The 18,934-nt window shown below is 36.6% G+C and overlaps 1 protein-coding gene across 7 annotated transcripts; it reads left to right on the plus strand.

Moving 5' to 3' along the window:
- Positions 1-1,178: 1,178 nt before the first annotated feature.
- Positions 1,179-17,020, plus strand: LOC308406259 (myelin-associated glycoprotein-like). Of its 7 annotated transcripts, XM_080897164.1 has the most exons (9): positions 1,179-2,721; positions 12,138-12,494; positions 13,874-14,164; positions 15,590-15,838; positions 15,921-16,181; positions 16,269-16,356; positions 16,442-16,534; positions 16,668-16,737; positions 16,813-17,020. In XM_080897164.1, the coding sequence occupies exons 2-9, from the start codon at positions 12,317-12,319 to the stop codon at positions 16,846-16,848; spliced, it is 1,266 nt and encodes a 421-aa protein (XP_080753290.1). In that variant the 5' UTR covers positions 1,179-2,721; positions 12,138-12,316; the 3' UTR covers positions 16,849-17,020. The 7 variants fall into 7 exon arrangements, 1 of the variants encoding a protein (XP_080753290.1); XR_013973493.1 differs by lacking the exons at positions 12,138-12,494; positions 13,874-14,164; positions 15,590-15,838; ... (3 more) ...; positions 16,668-16,737; positions 16,813-17,020 and adding exons at positions 3,197-3,256; positions 4,189-4,334; positions 4,431-4,523; positions 4,716-9,846 and having other exon boundaries at positions 1,183-2,721; XR_013973494.1 differs by lacking the exons at positions 12,138-12,494; positions 13,874-14,164; positions 15,590-15,838; ... (3 more) ...; positions 16,668-16,737; positions 16,813-17,020 and adding exons at positions 3,197-3,256; positions 4,189-4,334; positions 4,431-4,523; positions 4,716-9,846 and having other exon boundaries at positions 1,183-2,717.
- The last annotated feature ends 1,914 nt before the right edge of the window (positions 17,021-18,934 follow it).

Here is an 18,934-nt window from a genome sequence, read left to right on the forward strand (position 1 = left end):
ATTTGTATTTCTATTTTATTCTATTGTATATATTATTCTATTCTATTTTATTCTATTGTATATAGTATTTTATTTTATTGCATTCCAGTGTTTTCTAATTTCTGCTACATAACTTTGCACTTTTGCTGTAACAAAACAAATTTTCCACGAGTGGGACTAATAAAGGTCATCTTATCTTAAACTGTGACTATCACCAGGTAACGTGGGCATGTTTCCTGAATCAGCAGCAGCTGTTAAACAGCTAACAGGCAAGCAGTATGTATGTAGGTAGGTAGGGTAGGGTAGGGTAGGGTAGGGTAGGTCCACCAATGGTGTCATGAGGAAAATGTTGGCTCATTATTTATATAAATACGGAGACATGACACAAGGACGATTTTTTTATTAAAATTATTTCATTGTTGTCTGAAGATAATACTGATGCATTTGTATGAGCTGGACAAGATAGAGACCTTTTTGCTGAAGTATGAGCTCATAAAGGGGAAACAATACCAATTTAAAAAAGACTGGGTCCCTTTTTGTGAAATTGGAGGAAAATTTAAAATAGTTTTGTTGCACACTTGGACAAATGACACTTCCAGGCGTGCATGAGTTCAGAATCGTTCTCTTTACTTGCTCATTTGCAACTGCAAATACAAAACACAAGCACTTCAGTTCAGCGTAGCTGCGCTCTGCAGGCTATCTGTGCAGTAGAACACACAGGACCATTTTACATATAACTACTGAACACGTGTTAACAAAGTACTCATTTACTCAGTCTTTTCCTACCAATGTTCATATTACAATATTCTGCACACTCGTATGCTCCTCCAACTCGTATCGTTGCGCATGGAGACTACCCTCTCGATCCCCTCATTACATCATTTGCGATGTGACATCCCGTTTAACACCAGTTCAGGTACATCATGTAAATCACAAACTTCGACATTAGCGTTGTGTTCCATTAATGACAGTACCTTACTCTAATACATTTCTCATACGTCAACATCATTCTGTTTATCAACACATAACTTGTGCTCACCTGCAAATACAAAACACAAGCACTTCAGTTCAGCGTAGCTGCGTGTCACTACCCGATCCGTACCGGAAACCCGATCGGTACCCCGCATGCGCAAATCTTACGTCACTTCCTCTCTTTGCCAACATTGCGACATTCAATATATTTGAATGATACGGTTAGCGCCCAGTTAGCTCCTAGCATTTCTCAGCTCTGCCTCCTTTTTGACTGCCCGGGACATTTAAACAATGGATAATCCGTATACAAAGAAATCATGCTTTTCTCCTCAACAGAGAGCGTCCCCCGATTGAGCAACAGCGCCGTAAAATAAGAAGAATGGCGCCTAATTACAGAGTTAATAACGCAGACTTTGTAATATCTCACGTGTAGATTCATCAGCCAGATTAAGCGTTTACTGACAATTGACAGTGATAGCGCACATCATCATCACTATTCCAACAATCCTCTCCTCACAGACAAGCATCAACACACTCGACTATCGCTAAATCAGATTTAACACACGTTTGTAATGACGATAATTCAGTTTATAATAGGGTTTATTCGCTCGGTCAGCAGGTGGCGGTATCCTCGTACACTGGGGAGTAAACTGCCATTAAACGAACAGAAGAAGAAGAAAACATCTGCACATGCGCGGTACGGATCGGGTAGACCCGATTTGTACGGTCAGACTTTACACATGCGCGAGGGGAGAGAAAGATGGCGGAATAAGCGGTTGTACAATCTGCGGGTCTGATTAAGAAACGGAAGTAGAACGCAAGCGAAACCCCCTGGAAGTTACTTTGACAGACCTTCAGGCAGACACAAAGATAAACTTAGAGCGATAAAAATGGCTAACCCCAAGCTAACAGGTAGCCTCTCCGACCATGATTACAACCTTGCTGCTATGCAAGAAGCATGTGAGGATGAAGATATAGAAGAGATGGAACTTCAGAAAGAGATCGGAAGACCCATAGGTGACCACACTCCGTTACCAAGTCCCAATCCCAAAAAAATGAAAAGCAAAATAACTGAGAAGCAGGTGAGCATCGAGAATGTATATGAAGTTTTACTTGGCTTCACAAAGAGATGCGAGGAAAGGTTTGATTCGCTTGAAAAGAAGTTGGAAGCCTTCGAACAACGCATTGACGTAAATACACAGGCGACCCAAAAAAACAGAGAGGAAATTGACAAGCTGACGACGAAGGTGGAGTCGCTGATGAAGGAAAACAAAGAATTAAAGGAGAGCTGTCGGGAGAGTGCACGTTACCGCAGAAGATGGGACCTCAGAATTTTGGGTCTGACAGAGAAGGACAACGAGAATACACGTGAAACAGTGATCGGCATTCTAACAAGAGTGGTTCCTGTATCAGTGGAAAAACTGCAGCTCATGGTTGATACAGTACACCGACTGGGGAAGAAAGACAATGCAGTGAGCAACAAGGTGCCAAGACCAATCATCATACAGTTCAGCATGAGGACGGCAAGGGATGAAGTATGGAGGAAATCCAAAGAGGCCAGGGTCTGCAAAGAACTGAACATAAAATTTAAAGAAGACTTCTCCAAAGAAGACCGTGAAGCTCGGATCAAGCTGTGGCCCAAGGTGCAGGAAGCGCGAAACAACGGCAAAAGAGCATTCCTAAAGGAGGGTTATGCAATAATAGACGGTAAAAGGATCGATCTGTGAGATGCACTTGAAGAAGTCACTACAAGTTAACCAAAAAATGTGGGTATGTATATGTGTATATATATATTTATATATACATATCTGTTAAAAATACACAAATAAAAAATAGGAGAGGGTCAAAAAGCAAAGTCGTAGTTAAATGTGAGCTATACAGAGCTAAAATTGCCGCATATAGAAAGGGGTAGTACTGTGATAGGGTCGGAGTACACTCTAAAAAGTAATTCATCAGGCCTTTTACCACCACTTGATTAAATCCATGGCTGCAACATAAAAATTCTAATTTATTGATTAAGATAGACCTTCTAAGTTGCAAACTTTATTTTTTTGGGTTGTGTTGAAATAATAATGTTGGTAATTACATTAAATTAATTTTATATGTAATTTGAAATTAAATCCCAATGTTAGTGGGTTTAAAATAAAATTCAAGTTGTAATTACTTAAAGAAATTGAATAGATAACTTATTTTTTTTCCACTGTAACTTCTGATTTCAAATTCCCTCCCCTACCGACTTAACTAGCCCGGCAAATTCACACATGTTGGGTTGCATGGTGCAAGCTTTTGTAAAAGACATTTCAAGGTAAGTAACATTTCATTTACAAATAACAGTTCTACCAAAGCAAAGCATTTGTGCTAGTCACCTGTAGTGGATTTGTGTATGATGTGATGCTCATACAGATAAGGAAATACTTTGCACTACCACATGTAGCTAATGCTAGCCATTCTAAACTTTAGCACAGCAGAGGATAAGACTTATAAAGTTTCATTTGACAAAAGTCTTCAACTAGAGAGTGCAACTGTGGCTAGGAAAAGTGTGGTTAAAGTTTTGCTACACAGTGCAATCTAATTTCGATCTTAGGCTGATTTTGTTTTTCTTTTTACCAAAATTAGAAGCCTTAAACTGTGAATAGTTTTGTCAGAGGGATAAGGCTTCTTTTTTCCATCTGGCTCACCTATCTTATGTCTTTATAAAACTTGCATGACCTATACGTAATATTACATTGTAAATGATTTTGGTTAGTATTGTGATACAGCTTAAATTGTTCTTGATCTTAAGAGCTGTAGCTATCTTTGTTTTGTTTTTTGGGTTTTTTTTTTTAAAATCAGATTGTGTGAAATATTGTTAATGTCATTCCAATAGCATTATTCTGGCATAGGCTATGTGAATCTACTTAATATTAAGACTTTATGTAAGCAGTTAGTATAGTGTGATAATCTAGGGTCATTAGTGCTTTGTTAAGTTGGGACACATTTTTTACAAAATGGGCTGGGAGTGAACAATGTGTAAATTCGAAACCTCTGCAAAAACAGGGTTGCTAAAACATTAGAGATTACACCACGGTTATGGTGGGGAAGTCTCCCTTGTCTTCACCAAGATTGTTTTTGTTCCCTCAAAACTTGGGGTAGCCTTAGATCACTTCTATCCTCTTTAAATAATGTATTAGAGCATTCATTAATGCAGTATAGCTAATAGTCTGCAAGGTTTAATTCTTCTGTTTGTGTGGTCTACAGATAAAGGAGGAGTTCAAGAGAATAACCACTGTAAGCCTTGAATGGCTACACTTGATAATTGCACCCCAAAACTGATGGATGTCATTTTATCAAGGGGAGGAGCTAAAGGAGTGAGAATCAGGCAGATCAAGGACATGCTTCTTGAGGTGGGACAACTATTTAGACTTTGGGTAGCTTTGAAATGCACTTTGTTGTCAGTCACCCATGTATTTTATACTCATACTTTATTTTTTCTTAAATAGCACAATACAATTGAAACACGCAGAGAAGTAGCCATCTGCTGCCTTATCACTTTCCTTGGAGAGAAGGACGAGGACCTTTTCATGGAGTTTGGTGTAAGTTATTCAGCATTGTGTGTGTGTGTGTGTGTGTGTGTGTGTGTGTGTGTGTGTGTGTGTGTGTGTGTGTGTGTGTGTGTGTGTGTGTGTGTGTGTGTTCCATTGATCATCTGAATTCATTAAGGTTCAGTAAGTATAAAAGTCTAATCTATAATTCACTAACCTATTTTTTAAAATTTGCTTTACAAGGACACCGAAGAACTTAAGGCAGGTGATGAAAACTGCCATCATCAGTGACCGGTACACCCCTGGATCTAACCATAAGACTGCAACCATTGTGGTGGAGGAAACAAAAATCATGGAGGGCCAGAATTTCCCAAGGTGCTGTGTTTTGCTCATGGGCATAATATATGCTCTCAATCTGAGCTAATGCAAGGATCTGAAATATACTTTTGAAGTTGTTCAGAAGCTGTTCCTTGACCTTGATGGAACCATCATTATGTTAAAGATGTTGACTCTGTTTCAAAAATTGTTAACTGTTTTGAATCCCGTATGTGTAAAATTGATCTTAAAGGTGTTTGCTGCATTGTGTAATAGAAAGATGCAAGATCTTGTAAAGTTTGGTAGGCATTGAAAGTTAACATTTACTGAACACTTGCATGGAAGTATTACTGCAACAAAATATTTTCTAAGTAGATTTTTTACCAATTGAACACATTTGTTTCTGTGGTGTTAAATACATAAAGGCATATTCTATAACATGGCTGTGATGGTATAAATCTAAATTTCTGGTTTATTTTCACTTTTTAAATACAAAGTGTTGAAATGCCTACAGTTAAAAAATAAAAAAGTTATTTGATAAAAAAAAAATGTTGAATGAATTCCTTTCTTAAAAGCTATTACAATAAAAAAAAGAGACAGCTAAAATGATGATAATAATGATGAAAATCAGCAACTTAATATTTTAAATAATGAACTTTAAAAAATTGTTTTTGTAATTGCTGTAATTAATTACATAACACTTAAAAATCATTTCAAATAATGTGGAAAAAGTAATTGGAGGAACATAATTTTTATGAGTAAACAACTTAAAAATATGTTTTTAAGCTACCAAATATTACGTAAATGGTAATTAAAATCACCTTTGATTATGGAGGATAATTTAATTCCCGTAACTCAATATAGTTTGTTGGTTCAATCTAATTTCAACATAAGTTATCATAACTCAAAAAGAGTAATGGAAACTGTTGCGTTAATTTTTTTTGTTGAGCTTAAACAATAGTTTTTAGAGTGTACTGTTATGATTACATAGGTAGGACACTAGGCTTATTCCCGCTTCAAGCACTTTTTTTTCTTCTAGTAAGTGCCAAGGAAGCCGTTACTGTTCTTGTTTTGTATTTTGTTCTTGCGTTTTTTGTTTTTGTTTTTTCTTTATCTTATAGATGGCTGTTCTATTAAGTTCCTTAAATGTGCGAGGCTTAAAAAACAATGTCAAACGTAAGGCCATGTTTTTATTCTGCAAGGAAATTAAGGCAAACATTTTGTTTTTACAAGAAACACATTCTGGTAAGGAAGAGGAAACATTTTGGAAACATCAATGGGGAGATAGTATTCTTTATTCACATGGTACTACTCACTCAGCAGGAGTAATGATCTTATTCAACAAATTTGCAGGGAGAGTTATTGATCATAAAAGCGATGGAATGGGGCATTGGATCATGGTGTTGGTAGAAGTCTGTGAACAGAAAATTATTCTTATTAACGTGTATGGATACAATAACAGGTCTCTAAATAGAAATATGATGTCTAACTTAAGTAAATTAATTGCAAAGTGGAGTACTACATATGGTTCTACCCAGGTAATAACTGGAGGCGATTTTAACCTGGCTCCTAACTCATGGCTTGACAGACAACCACAAAGAGGAAATCAACCAGAACACGATAGCATTATTTGTGACTTTTGTACGACAACCAATATGATCGATTATTGGAGGATGACAAACCCAAATACGAAGAAATATACTTGGTTTAGTCCATCAAATAAAAACGTATGTTCAAGATTAGATTATTGGCTTGTCTCCCAAACAGTATCATAATATGTAACGAAATGTGAGACCCAGTCAACCCCACTTACTGATCATTGTCTGATAAGTCTCTTATTATCTCTACGTAAACAACAAAGATCTGACAACATATGGAAATTTAACAATAGTTTATTACAAAACGAAGACTTCTGTAAACAAGTTAAAGAACTTAAATCAGAAATTAACAATATGAGCATGACTAATGTCAGTAAATGGGAATGGTTTAAATATAGTGTGAAACAATTAGCTATAGAAACGGGAAAGAAAGTGTCTGCCCTACGCGTATGTGAACAGAATAATCTAACTGAACAAATTCATTTATTATGTGGTAAATCCTGTATGACTGCGGAAGAGTCAGAACGCTTACAATCTTTACAAAATAAGCTAGATGAGGTGTACTTGATTAAAGCTAAAGGAGCATATGTAAGGTCTAGAGCCAAGTGGATTGAGCATGGAGAAAAAAATTCATTTTATTTCTATAGTCTAGAGAAGCGTAGACAAACAAAGAAAAAAATAACTAAATTGAGTAAGGATGGTACTATAATTGAGGAACCAAACAAAATAAGTGAGGAAATTAACATGTTCTATAGTAATCTGTATAAATCAAGAACTGAAAAAGAAAATGCAGATATCTTTTTTGATATGATTAAAGATCAGGTAAAAAAATTGGAAGAGGATGATAAAACATGGTTAGAAGAAGATCTGAAAATATCCGAATTAGATACAGCTCTAAAACAAATGAAAAATGGAAAATCGCCTGGAATTGATGGTCTAACGATTGAATTTTATAAAACCTTTTGGCAAGACATTAAAGATTTGTTATTTAATGGCTTTTTGGATTGTTTAAAAAATGAAGAACTATCCCCAACAATGAAAACAGGATTAATAACCTTATTACCCAAACCAAACAAAGATTTACAAATGCTAGACAATTGGAGACCCATAACACTTTTATGTAACGACTATAAATTATTAGCCTTAGTATATGCAAATAGGCTTAAAAGCGTCTTAACCAAATTGATTGATGAGTGCCAATCAGCATTTATTAAAGGAAGGCAGATTCATAATAACATAAGATTAATATTAGATATGATTGACTATCGATCCTTTATTAATTCAGAAAGTTTAATACTATTTATTGACTTTTTTAAAGCATTTGATTCAATAGACCATAATTTTTTATTTAGATCTTTAGAACTTTTTGGATTTGGAAACAAATTTTGCAAAGTGATCAAACTGTTCTACAAGCAAATTTATAGTTATGTTTCGCTCAATCCAGGCATAACATCTAGGATAGACATATTCTGTGGAATTCGACAGGGTTGCCCAATTTCTCCAAAATTATTTATTCTTTGCACTCAATTAATGGCTTACCTCATTGTGAACCATTCAGACATCGAAGGAATAAACATTTTTGATATTGAACTGAAAATAAGTCAGTTTGCAGATGACAGTAATATTTTTAAAGGATAAATCAATACTCGAGAAAGCATTGAATGTCATTTCAATTTTTTCTAAAGCTTCAGGCTTGTGTCTGAACCTGAAGAAGTGTGAACTTTTGCCACTTTATGATTGTATGGAAAATAGCATGAGGACGATTCCAGTGAAAAATGAAGTTAAGTATCTAGGCATCTATTTAAACAAAGACATCAACACTAGAGAATCAAAAAACCTAAAAGACAAAATTGATGGCATATCCAAAACACTAAATCATTGGTTGACGAGAGATATTACAATTTTTGGACGCAATCTATTATCCAAATCAGAGGGCGTCTCAAAGATGGTTTATCCAGCATACTCACTATACATTACCCCGAAAAGTATTAAAAAGATTAACTCTATAATCTATCAATTCATTTGGCGCAATAAAACACATTATATTAAAAAATCACAACTTGTCAAAGATTACGCTAAAGGTGGTATAAAGTCAATTGATTTTCAATCAATGGTTGGAGTATTTAAAATAAACTGGATAAAAGCCTTCCTCTTGAAACCTGACTCCATATGGTTCCATATCCCAAAAAATATTTTCAAAAAGGTGGGAGGGTTGGATTTTCTCCTGAAATGTGATTTTGATATATTGAAGTTGCCTGTGAAACTGTCAGAATATCATAAGCAGGTCTTGTCTTATTGGAAGATGGTGTTTGCCCATAACTTTTCACCACATTGCTCCACCTTGTGGAATAACAGAACAATTGCAATTAATAAGAAGTCATTGTTTATTAAAGAGTGGTTTGAAAAAAACATAATCTTTATAACAGACTTACTTGATGAAAGGGGTCAGTTTCTCTCAGTGGGTGTTTTTATTGCTAAGTTTAACATTCAGTGTTCCCTTAGAGAATATGACAAGGTTTGTAAGGCAATCCCCTTACCTCTGTTGAGTTTGATTCAAGGTTATTTGTATTACTCTAAGGCACAAATTAGTCTACCTTCTTTACATCTAAACCAGATTCCTTTGACGGATAAAAACTGTAATAATAAAACCATGAACAAGATATTTAAAAACAAATTATTTCACGACTTTAACAGTAACACAAAACTAAAAGGGAGTAATGTTAAAATAACGAACAAATATACGCACTTTTTAAAATGGCCTATCCCCCCCAAAGTCAAAGAAATGCAATTTAAAATAATTAATGGATATTACCCAGCAGCTGAAATGCTTAAAAAAAGGTTTGGGTTTGAGGTAGAGCCATGTGGATTTTGTTCACAAAATGTGGAAAGTATTGATCATTTGTTTTTTTCCTGCTCAGTAACAACTGACTTTTGGCAAGATCTAGTAGACTGGTTGAGTATAAGAATAGATGGGATGACCCCACTGACTCTAACACAAGTTTTATATAATAATGGTGATCCATCTAAGGAACTGTCCATGCTACACAAGGTGGTGATAATTATGGGCAAATACCACATACACAAATGCAAATGGCAAAGTAAAAGACCTTCCCTAACTGTATTGAAAATTGAATTAAAATCTTTTTTGTCATCTTTAGAATTACTGAGGGATTCATGTAAAGAGGCTGCTTTGATATGCGACAATGGGACTCAATCTCTATCCTTTTAATGATTGTGTTTTTGGTGTACTAAGTAAGCCACATGTATGTTAAAGTGTTCGCAGAAAGGAAACTGTTATATGTCATAAAAATGGCCTTCATATATTTATGTATATGTATATATGTGGGGTTTTTTTTTGTTTGTTTGTTTTGTTTTGGGTTTTTTTTCGTTTGGTTTCTTATTCAACCTTTTCAAGATGTTGTTGCACTAATGTTGTCTCCCAACGAGAGATTGTAATATGTGCATAAATTTAATTAAAGTATGAAAAAAAAAAAAAACTTTACACATGCACAGTAAGGATCGGAGAGTCCTGATCCGTAACTTTCTTTTTCTTTTTTGTCTACATTGTACTGAAATGCTTCATTATTGCAAACATTTTAAGATATACTTGTTATTCTTAACATCTTAACAGATACTCTGACCCATAACTATCGTAAAACGCTACGACCGGAAGTAGAAACCTTTCGCGCATGCGGGGTACAGATCGGGTTTCCGGTACGGATCGGGTAGTGACACTGCGCTCTGCAGGCTATCTGTGCAGTAGAACACACAGGACCCCAAGGCTGTCCGATTCAGTGCCTGCGTGAGCCCAAAGCTGCCCGATTCAGTGCCTGCGTGAGCACCACCCGTGGGAATCATCATTGATCAGAGTATCCTAGCTATATTGCCAGTTATCACAGTATGTGTCAGAAATAGTAATACAGTACTGAACGCATAACATAACAAAGATAAGAATGCATAAGATAATAATAATAATAATAATAATGGATACTTTATTGATCCCCATGGGGAAATTACTTGTTTTTCTCTGCATTTGACCCATTCACTCTGTGAAGCAGTGGGCAGCCCACTAAGCAGGCGCCCGGGGAGCAGTGTGTAGGGACGGTACCTTGCTCAGGGGTACCTCAGGGTAGCCGTTAAGTGGATTCGAACCGCCGACCTTCCGATCATGGGGCGACCACTTTACCTACTGAGCTATCCCTGCCCCATATGGAGGAGGGGCAATATCTATTACAATACTTCCATCTGTGCCCACCCATTACATGAGTCCCACAGTTTCTTTTTTTGACATTGTGTAACAATTTAAACAAATCTTTTTTTTTAATGCATTAGTTTGGTGTCTTAGTAATGAAGTAGGTTGTGAAGTTGTGAGATAGTAAGAGCTTAAGCATAAATCGTACAAGACAACATGTCATGTAAATGCCGAAAGGTATCAACTAAGTAAATGAAATCCTGTGTTAACAGCTCTGCACCAACAATCTCCAGGTACAACTTAAGACAATGAGGCGAATAAGTAAAAGGTACAGTCATTCTTTTCAAATTAGAAAAAAACATGAAAATGTCTTTCCTCTTTGTCAACCAAACTCCTCATTGATGCAGTTGTTGATATAACTGAGCATTTTTATTACTTTGGATCCATGTGCTAATTTTAATGTTATTTGAATGGATACTAGATGTAGTATGAGATAGTCTGTCACTCTATAACATAGATCTCATATTGTTTCACTAGAACTTCTACACATATTAGGGGAGGTGTCATAATAGTTTATAACTAAAATGTGAATGTGCTGAGGTACAATCAGCCTCCCATTGAAGACTAGGTTGTGCATCTAAAAAGCTAAACTTTTTTAAAATACTAAATGAATGACCTCACTCACATATACTACAGCATAACTGCTTTTTTCCTTCCATTTCAAATGTGTCCTCTTTTATTCAACTCAAGATGAACTTTTACAAGCTCTGTAGAAGCACTAAGAGATGAATGAGTTGTAGTTGACCTCTATTAATATCACTGCAATAAAGAGCAAAGGACATCTGGCAGAGCCAGGTTAGAATAAGCACAGATATTTGTGCTCAATGGAAGATGCGAGGCAAGATACAACATACGCTTAAAGAGATGACAAATACCTCGTACATCATTATTATTATTATTATTATCATTATTATTATTATTACGTTACATATGAAATCTGAAATTCAACTTGTGAAAAATAAAATGTGTTATTTTATAATCTTATAAATCTTCTTAACACCCCTTTGATAAAATCTTGGCAAATCATTCAAAAAAGGATAAATATTGATACGTATGACCTGCTTCCCCATTCTACACTTTATAAATTCACAGAAATTGTGGAAAAGTGGATCAAGTGAGTATTAAAAGCAGAACGGAAACTTGACATCACTTGTCCATAGAGGAAATAAAAGCACCCACACATACACACATTTGTTATTTTATTTAGATGTGGAAATAAGAAGAAGAGATGGATGTTTGGCAGTGGCTTTTGTTTTTCATATGCATTTGCGTCAAAGGTATGATACATTTTGCACAATGTGTATGAATAGAGGTAATGTTTACTTACTTATTTGCCAGTTACAGAACTGAACAGTCAGTTGTGTCTTATAATGCATCTTTTGTTGTCCAGGCAGTTTTTAGGGAATCGGCATTTTGTTTCATACATTTAAGATTCCTGTCTCTTGTTGATCAACCTGTTTCTGTGCTTCATTTCTTCACACTTTGTGCATTTTATTACAGTTACTCAAACAGAAGCGTCATCTTGGACTATTGCTGTCCCATCCTCAGTAAAAGGTCTCCTTGGGTCATGTGTGGTGATCCCTTGCTCTTATAACTACCCAAATGCAAAGGTCCAAACATTCACAGGGATTTGGACCAATGATGGGAATCAAGTCATCTATCATCCAACTGAATCTAAAATGCTGGAGCAGTATAGGAGACGAACAAAACTTCTTGGAGACATCAGCAAGAGTAACTGTTCTCTGATGATTGAAAATCTTCAACAAAATGATGGAGGGCCTTTTCACTTCAGGATTGAACTTGGAGGCTATAACAGTTTTTCCTACTTAAATAAGAAAGTCTCCATTTCAATGATTCGTAAGTAAAATGTTCATTAATATTGCCAATAATAAAATCGCATTTTCCAAGCTTAGTATTGTCTGTTTATTCAGTGTTGTTGCTAGTTTTTTGGTCTGAGCTGATTCATTTGTACTAATAACAGATACACGTTTGCTTTGTTGCCTAACTGATTCAAACCTAAGCTCTGTCAATGCATTTATGAACCAGCAAATCAACCTATAACAGCACTTTATTATTAATATTATCCAGCAGTGTGTTCAGTGTCTGTGGCTTTTGTCCTCACATTTTGCTTCTGAAAGCCCAATGTAACTAATTACTTAGAACCCTGAAAGGCAGGTTTTGCGGTTAATACAAATTGATTTGGTTTAGAGGGGTTTTTTTTCTTTAATATTTCTGTTTTCATGTTCATCATTTGTGCTATTAAATCAGGCTAATTCATTTTATCTTTCAGTTTATGTGTGATGTTGCATCCAGTTCTTTGTTTTCCTACATTCTCAAGCTTGAAATCAGACTGAAAGTACATCTTGCATCGGTTTGGAAACATGCAGACATGGAAAGATTAAATAATTCCAAATGAAGCCACCACTCTTTTCCTGTTATATTTTCCAACCAGAGCTGATTCTTTTTTTCATGAACAGCAACTCAAACAAAACAGGAAATATCTTTCTTCCTATTCTTTCCCCCCATACTTCCTTGTAATATGTGTTAGTAATATACAGTATCTGCGTTATGCATTAATAACCTCACTAGACTCTGGTGGTGATTTTCAACACTTTATTCATGTTTAACGTATTTTCTGCACTATAAGTCACACTTAAAATCCTTGAATTTTCTCAAAAATCAAGAGTGCGCCTTATAATCCGGTGCACCTTATGTGTGAATTTTGGTTGTGCTTACTGACCTCGAACTGATTTCATGTGGTACGCTCAAAAATCTGTCAAAAAGTGCTTTCGTACGAAGCATGATGGGTTGTCAGAGAATTACAGCTACCGTACTCAGGAGCCTCGCGGTGTAATCTAGGTCCAAACTCTGCTTCAGGTCCCAAAGTCAAACAATCACTGCGGCATCACTGAGAGTTAATACCTGAGTTAAAGAATTGTTTCATCTTTAATAAAATGATCTGCGTTGCTGCTTTACCAGGTGTAACAATTAAGTTTAACATTTGCTTAATGTAATGTAATATGTAATTATGTATGAAAACAGACCCGTTCATCGACAGTGCATCTTATAATCCGGTTCACATTATGGTCTGAAAAATACAGTATCAACAAATTTAATTAATATGAGGAAGGCACGTTCATAAGTCAAAGCTTTATAAAATACAGTATCAACTGCCGAGTACATTAAGTGTTCTCTCAGAAAATTTTTATTATTCATGATCTTTCTTGTTAACACAGGTGAACCAAATGCCATTGATTTTTCTGCGCATGAGGACATAAAGGAGGGTCAACCTGTGTCTGCATCCTGCTCTGTGTTTCACTCCTGCCCCACATATCCACCAGCTTTTCACTGGAGTCACTCTGGAGAGCAGCATTTTCAAGCACAGAAGCTTCATGATGGCCAGTGGAAGGCAACATCAATTTTAATGTTTCGCTCAAACCGCACTGATCACAACAAACTGTTACAATGCAGAGTAACATACCACGGAGGAAAGCACCAAGAAACATCCAAGACCCTTAAAGTAAAATGTAAGTGTGCATTTCTAAATATGTGTTGATGATAAAAGACAAATTCCTCAAGCATTTTAAAAACTAAAATTTGTGCAGTACTTTTTGATGTTTCATTTACATGTTTAAACAGACAAAAGAAAGTCCAAATAAACAGAAAGGGGATTATATGTAAAGCAGAAGCTAAGGGGGTCAAATGTCAAATGTTCCAGCATGATTGGTGACGTGATACATTTCATTTCAGCAGTGAATGTGAAGTTGTGTTACCATTTAAAAAAATTAAATTATTACAGTCTAATTTTTGCAGCTTCTGCATCTAGCTTCAGTCAGAGTCACAGGATTCGCAGTCATCATGACTCATATAGATTCCAACCACAGTCAGCAATAAGATGTCTGGTATTTTCACTGGATGGGCATGTGAGAGAAAGAAGAGCAAATTCTGTCTGTGTCTCCGTTTATCAGTTATGACTTTATAATCATTAAATTGACTCATATTTTTTTTTTAAGTCGTAATTTTATTCTTTTTTTCTTTAGCGTTTCTTAGTCAATGGTGATGTTAGTTTAGCAGTCTGTCTGGTCTCCATTGACCGAAATATATCAAATATTAGATGGACTACTTGGATATTTTGTTAGTTCATGGTAGGGTTGGGCGATATGTAAAAATTTTCCAACCGACAATCGTCAGTCCAATAATCGACAACGGGCGAGTCACCCATTTTTGATGGGTGGAGCCATGTAATCATGCACGGACTGATTTGCGCGTTTACAACATAAAAGAAGTTCAAGCATGGGCAAACTAATTTCCCAAAAAATTTAGAGCGTTAAAGCGGTCATCACGATTAACGAGGTTAAAATTTTTAATGCACTAAACCCATCTGGATGGGTTAATTGTTATTCGCTTTTATCATGATGATGGCACGTTAACGCTTACAGCACAAAGAAATATATAAAGGCTTTAAACCACATGAAGGGGGTAAACCTAAGGATGTAACCAAAGTGGTGTGCCACTTGTGCAGACATATAGTGTGAGCAAAGTACTTAAACACGACTAACCTGCATGAGCATGTACGTGTCCACCATCCGGCTGAGTATACTTGGCTGTCACCAGCTTCTGCAGCTCCATCAACAAGCATTTCGGCGCACTCTGAGGAGGGTGCATTTGCTCACTGTTAAAACAGCGCTGTTTCTTTCTGTTGACTGCTTCTATTAGCGCCATCATTCTTAGCAAACTTACTCATTGGCAAATAAATAAATTGCCTATCGCCGATGGGCTCAGCCTATCGTCGATATATTTGTCCAATCAGAACCTTGCTGACTTTGGCAACTGCTTGAAAATTTACTCTAGTACTACCATTATGTCAAAATGCTTAATGAAACTCAGCTTTTACCTCACTGTGTAAAATGATACAAAATGCTGCAGAGTAAGGGTTAAATGTTTCTATGCAGATGCTCCAGTGAATGTGAAGGTCGAGTACCAGTCAGATGTGAATGAGGGAGAGACTGCACACCTGAAGTGCTCCAGTGATGCAAACCCTGTCAGCAGCTATGAGTGGCACAGTGAAACTGGTGTTCTGCTGAATAAGGGGCAAACCTACACAATGTCAAATGTCTCCAGACACTCAGAGCCCGTGTACTGCACTGCTGTTAATGAAGAAGGACGAGTCAAGTCAAGCACCCTGAAGCTCAATGTGTTATGTAAGTAAATAATAGAACAAATATAACAACAAAAGATGAATGCATGGATATATGTTTCTAATTACATTTGCTGTTCTTACAGATGGCCCTGACATTGAGACTTACTCTAAGTGCTCCTCATATAACGGCATAGTAAAGTGTGATTGCATTGTACAGTCCAGGCCACCCAGCATGGTCCATTTTGTTCTTGGTGACAGAGTCCTGCCAAGCACCACAGTAGAGACAAATGGCTCTGTTACTACTGGGACTCTGCAGACAGACTTTAGGTCCTTTAGGTTTGTTCACTGTCTGGCAAACAACACGCTGGGAAATGCTAACCTCACACTCTCTTTACCTGTTAATGGTAAGTAAAAATGTCAAAAATAGAACATAAATTCTTTTTATTCAACATTTCCATGACAAAAAACACAGTATGTTTTTCTTTCTTCAGACAACATGCAATATATCTTTATTGCCTCTGGAACAGGTGTCATTTTGCTCATTATTTTGATAGCTACTGCTGTCGGAGTTAAAAAATGGTGAGTCATTAAACAAATTATTGTAATATCATTAAAGGTAATGCCAAAAAACTCAAACAAAAACACCCAAACATATTTCTGCTAGCACGCGGAGATCAGGAGAGACACCACCATCTGACCTGAGCACAATGAAGTCAGAGAGACCTGTAGAGATCCCTCATTATGCCCCAGCAAGGAGGTATACATTCTTCACCTTAATTAGCAAACAAACAAAACTTTTGATTAAATGTAACCTAAGAAGGAGTGACTGAACTTCATTTTCATGTAGATAAGAAAAAAATCTTGTGTGCTTTTCTTTATTGTTTCTGCAGGAAAGAGAACTATGAGGATGCCCATTGCAATGACATTTACACCAATTTTCATGTATATGGCAACGTAGGGGTGAGTTAGGTTTTCTTCATTTGTTATGTGCCTGCATCAAACAATGGAATGAATTAAACTTATTTTTCTATGCAGACCGACTTGGATGAATCAGTATACGCCAATGTGTAACATCTGTGAAAGACCAGCTGCAGTCCATGTTTGTGTCTTCAGATGGAAGTCAAGGAAAATGTTAAAAAAAATCCTTATGCTATTTTCATCTTATATCACATATGTTATTCCAGTTGTTCATTAAGTGTTTTATCATCAGTCTCCCCGCAAAGGGAAGAGAGTATGTAGTCGATTCTGTCTATTTGTCTGTCTGTCTCATTTCCACTCTCTTTTTAAATAGGGAGTGTTTAGTGGTTGTGAAATTAAAGCAATTTGTCTTTCTGGGATTGTGTACCAACTTCAACACAGAATGCAGAAAAGCACACTGTAGTGTATGAGTGTGATTGGTATTCTTGGTGTCTAATATCTTTAGGCATCAACTAAATACAGGAAACCCTGTATTGACTATAACTTGAGGTACAGTCATTCTGCTTAAAAAAATAAAACAACAAAAAAACAAACAAACAGAAAAAGTATTTAAAATGTGTTTAAAATGTTACATCTTTTTTAAATCAAACTCATAATTTACAGCGGTTCGAAAACATCTTTGCTCCCTTCCCGATTTCCTATTTTTTGTGAGTTTTCCACACTTAGATGTTTCAGATCAAACAAATGTAAATATTAAACAAAGGTAACATATGTGCTAGCAGCACAGATGGAGCACTTGGCGAGACACAGGAGGCAGCTGACCACAGGCAGTTTTTGTGACACGAAAGAGTCCACCCAGACCGATTCTATGAGTTTTGTACAGGTGACTCGTGTCATTCAGAGCAGAGACTTGCAATGATTCAGCCAAGGTGATTAGAAGAATGCTGGGCTCTTTTGCTAATGATTGATCAAGGAACCTTTGTTCAGCTCCAGAGCAATCAGGGCATGACAAAAGTGAGTGTGAGTGTTAAAGGTGAGTTCGACCAGGCACCTAGGTTGTGGTAGGGAAGCTTCATTTATTTTGCCCGCTAGTATCTCTACAATTACTGGTAAGCAAAATCTTCTGGCCACAAGGGACAGGTGGTAATGACGTGCCCCTTTCTGCCACCATAAATACTCACTGACCATCAGCCACCTTCTCCTTACTGAGGGTCAGAGGCAAGCCCACCAAGCTGCATGGGCTGCGCTTCGGCATTTGTAGGCTCGCTTCTCCCTGGGCTGTGCTCCTCCAAGTCAGGTCCTCCAAACTCCCGAGGAGAACCCGCTAACTAGTTGCTGGAACAGGACAGGAATCTGCTGGGTCCATTAATGACTGGATTTCTTCATCAGTTTTGCTGACTGGTGGAAAAACAGGACCCAAAACCATGACTTCCACAACAGGGACCGTGAGTTTATTTACAGTGTAAAACCAAAGTGAAAACAGTCCAGCAAAACGTGATTCCCTCCATAATGATCGTGCCGGCTTCTTTCACACGTGCTCTCCACAGTCCCCTCAGAAATATTTACAAAAACTAAGAGTTCTCTCCAAAATTCCACAGTTTTCATGGGCACACAAGGAGACAGAAGTTAGTTTTCTTTACCAAGACAAGACATGATAAGATCACCTTTTGCTAAAGCAAAGGTTTCATTAACTATTGTCAATCAATGTTCCAACAACAACTGAAGATCAGCCACTTTGTTAAATAGTGCCCAGGGATGAGTTCATCAGCTGCAGGTGAGTGTGATTATCAGTAGGTTCAAGGAAACAGAAACAGAAATGGCAGGTCAAGCCAGCAAGAACAGAGGGGCCATGACAACTGCTCAAGTTTAATTTGTGAATCTGCGAATTCAGTCAAAACTAAGGGCAGTGGAGATCTGTGTACAGCGAGAAAAGAGAATTTCATTAATCTCATGTTAATCTGATCAAATTAACAACATTTTTCATTGATAAAACTTTTAAAGTTCTCCAATTTGACTGGAACACAACATGAAGGTTAAGGTACTGTCATGATCCTTCATAAGACACAACAAAAACTATAACTGCACATTTTCATTCTCATTGAGTTCTATAGATATTGCATATTGTTGCTTTCAGTGTTAGGAGAGATAGTACATTCTCCTGTAACATCAACCTAATATTGCTTGATTGATTCCTCTTGACAAAACAATATCACATAAATGATTAACAAAACTATCAATT

The sequence above is a fragment of the Rhamphochromis sp. 'chilingali' genome, assembly GCF_963969265.1.
Source record: "Rhamphochromis sp. 'chilingali' genome assembly, chromosome: 11".
Lineage (NCBI taxonomy): Eukaryota > Metazoa > Chordata > Actinopteri > Cichliformes > Cichlidae > Rhamphochromis > Rhamphochromis sp. 'chilingali'.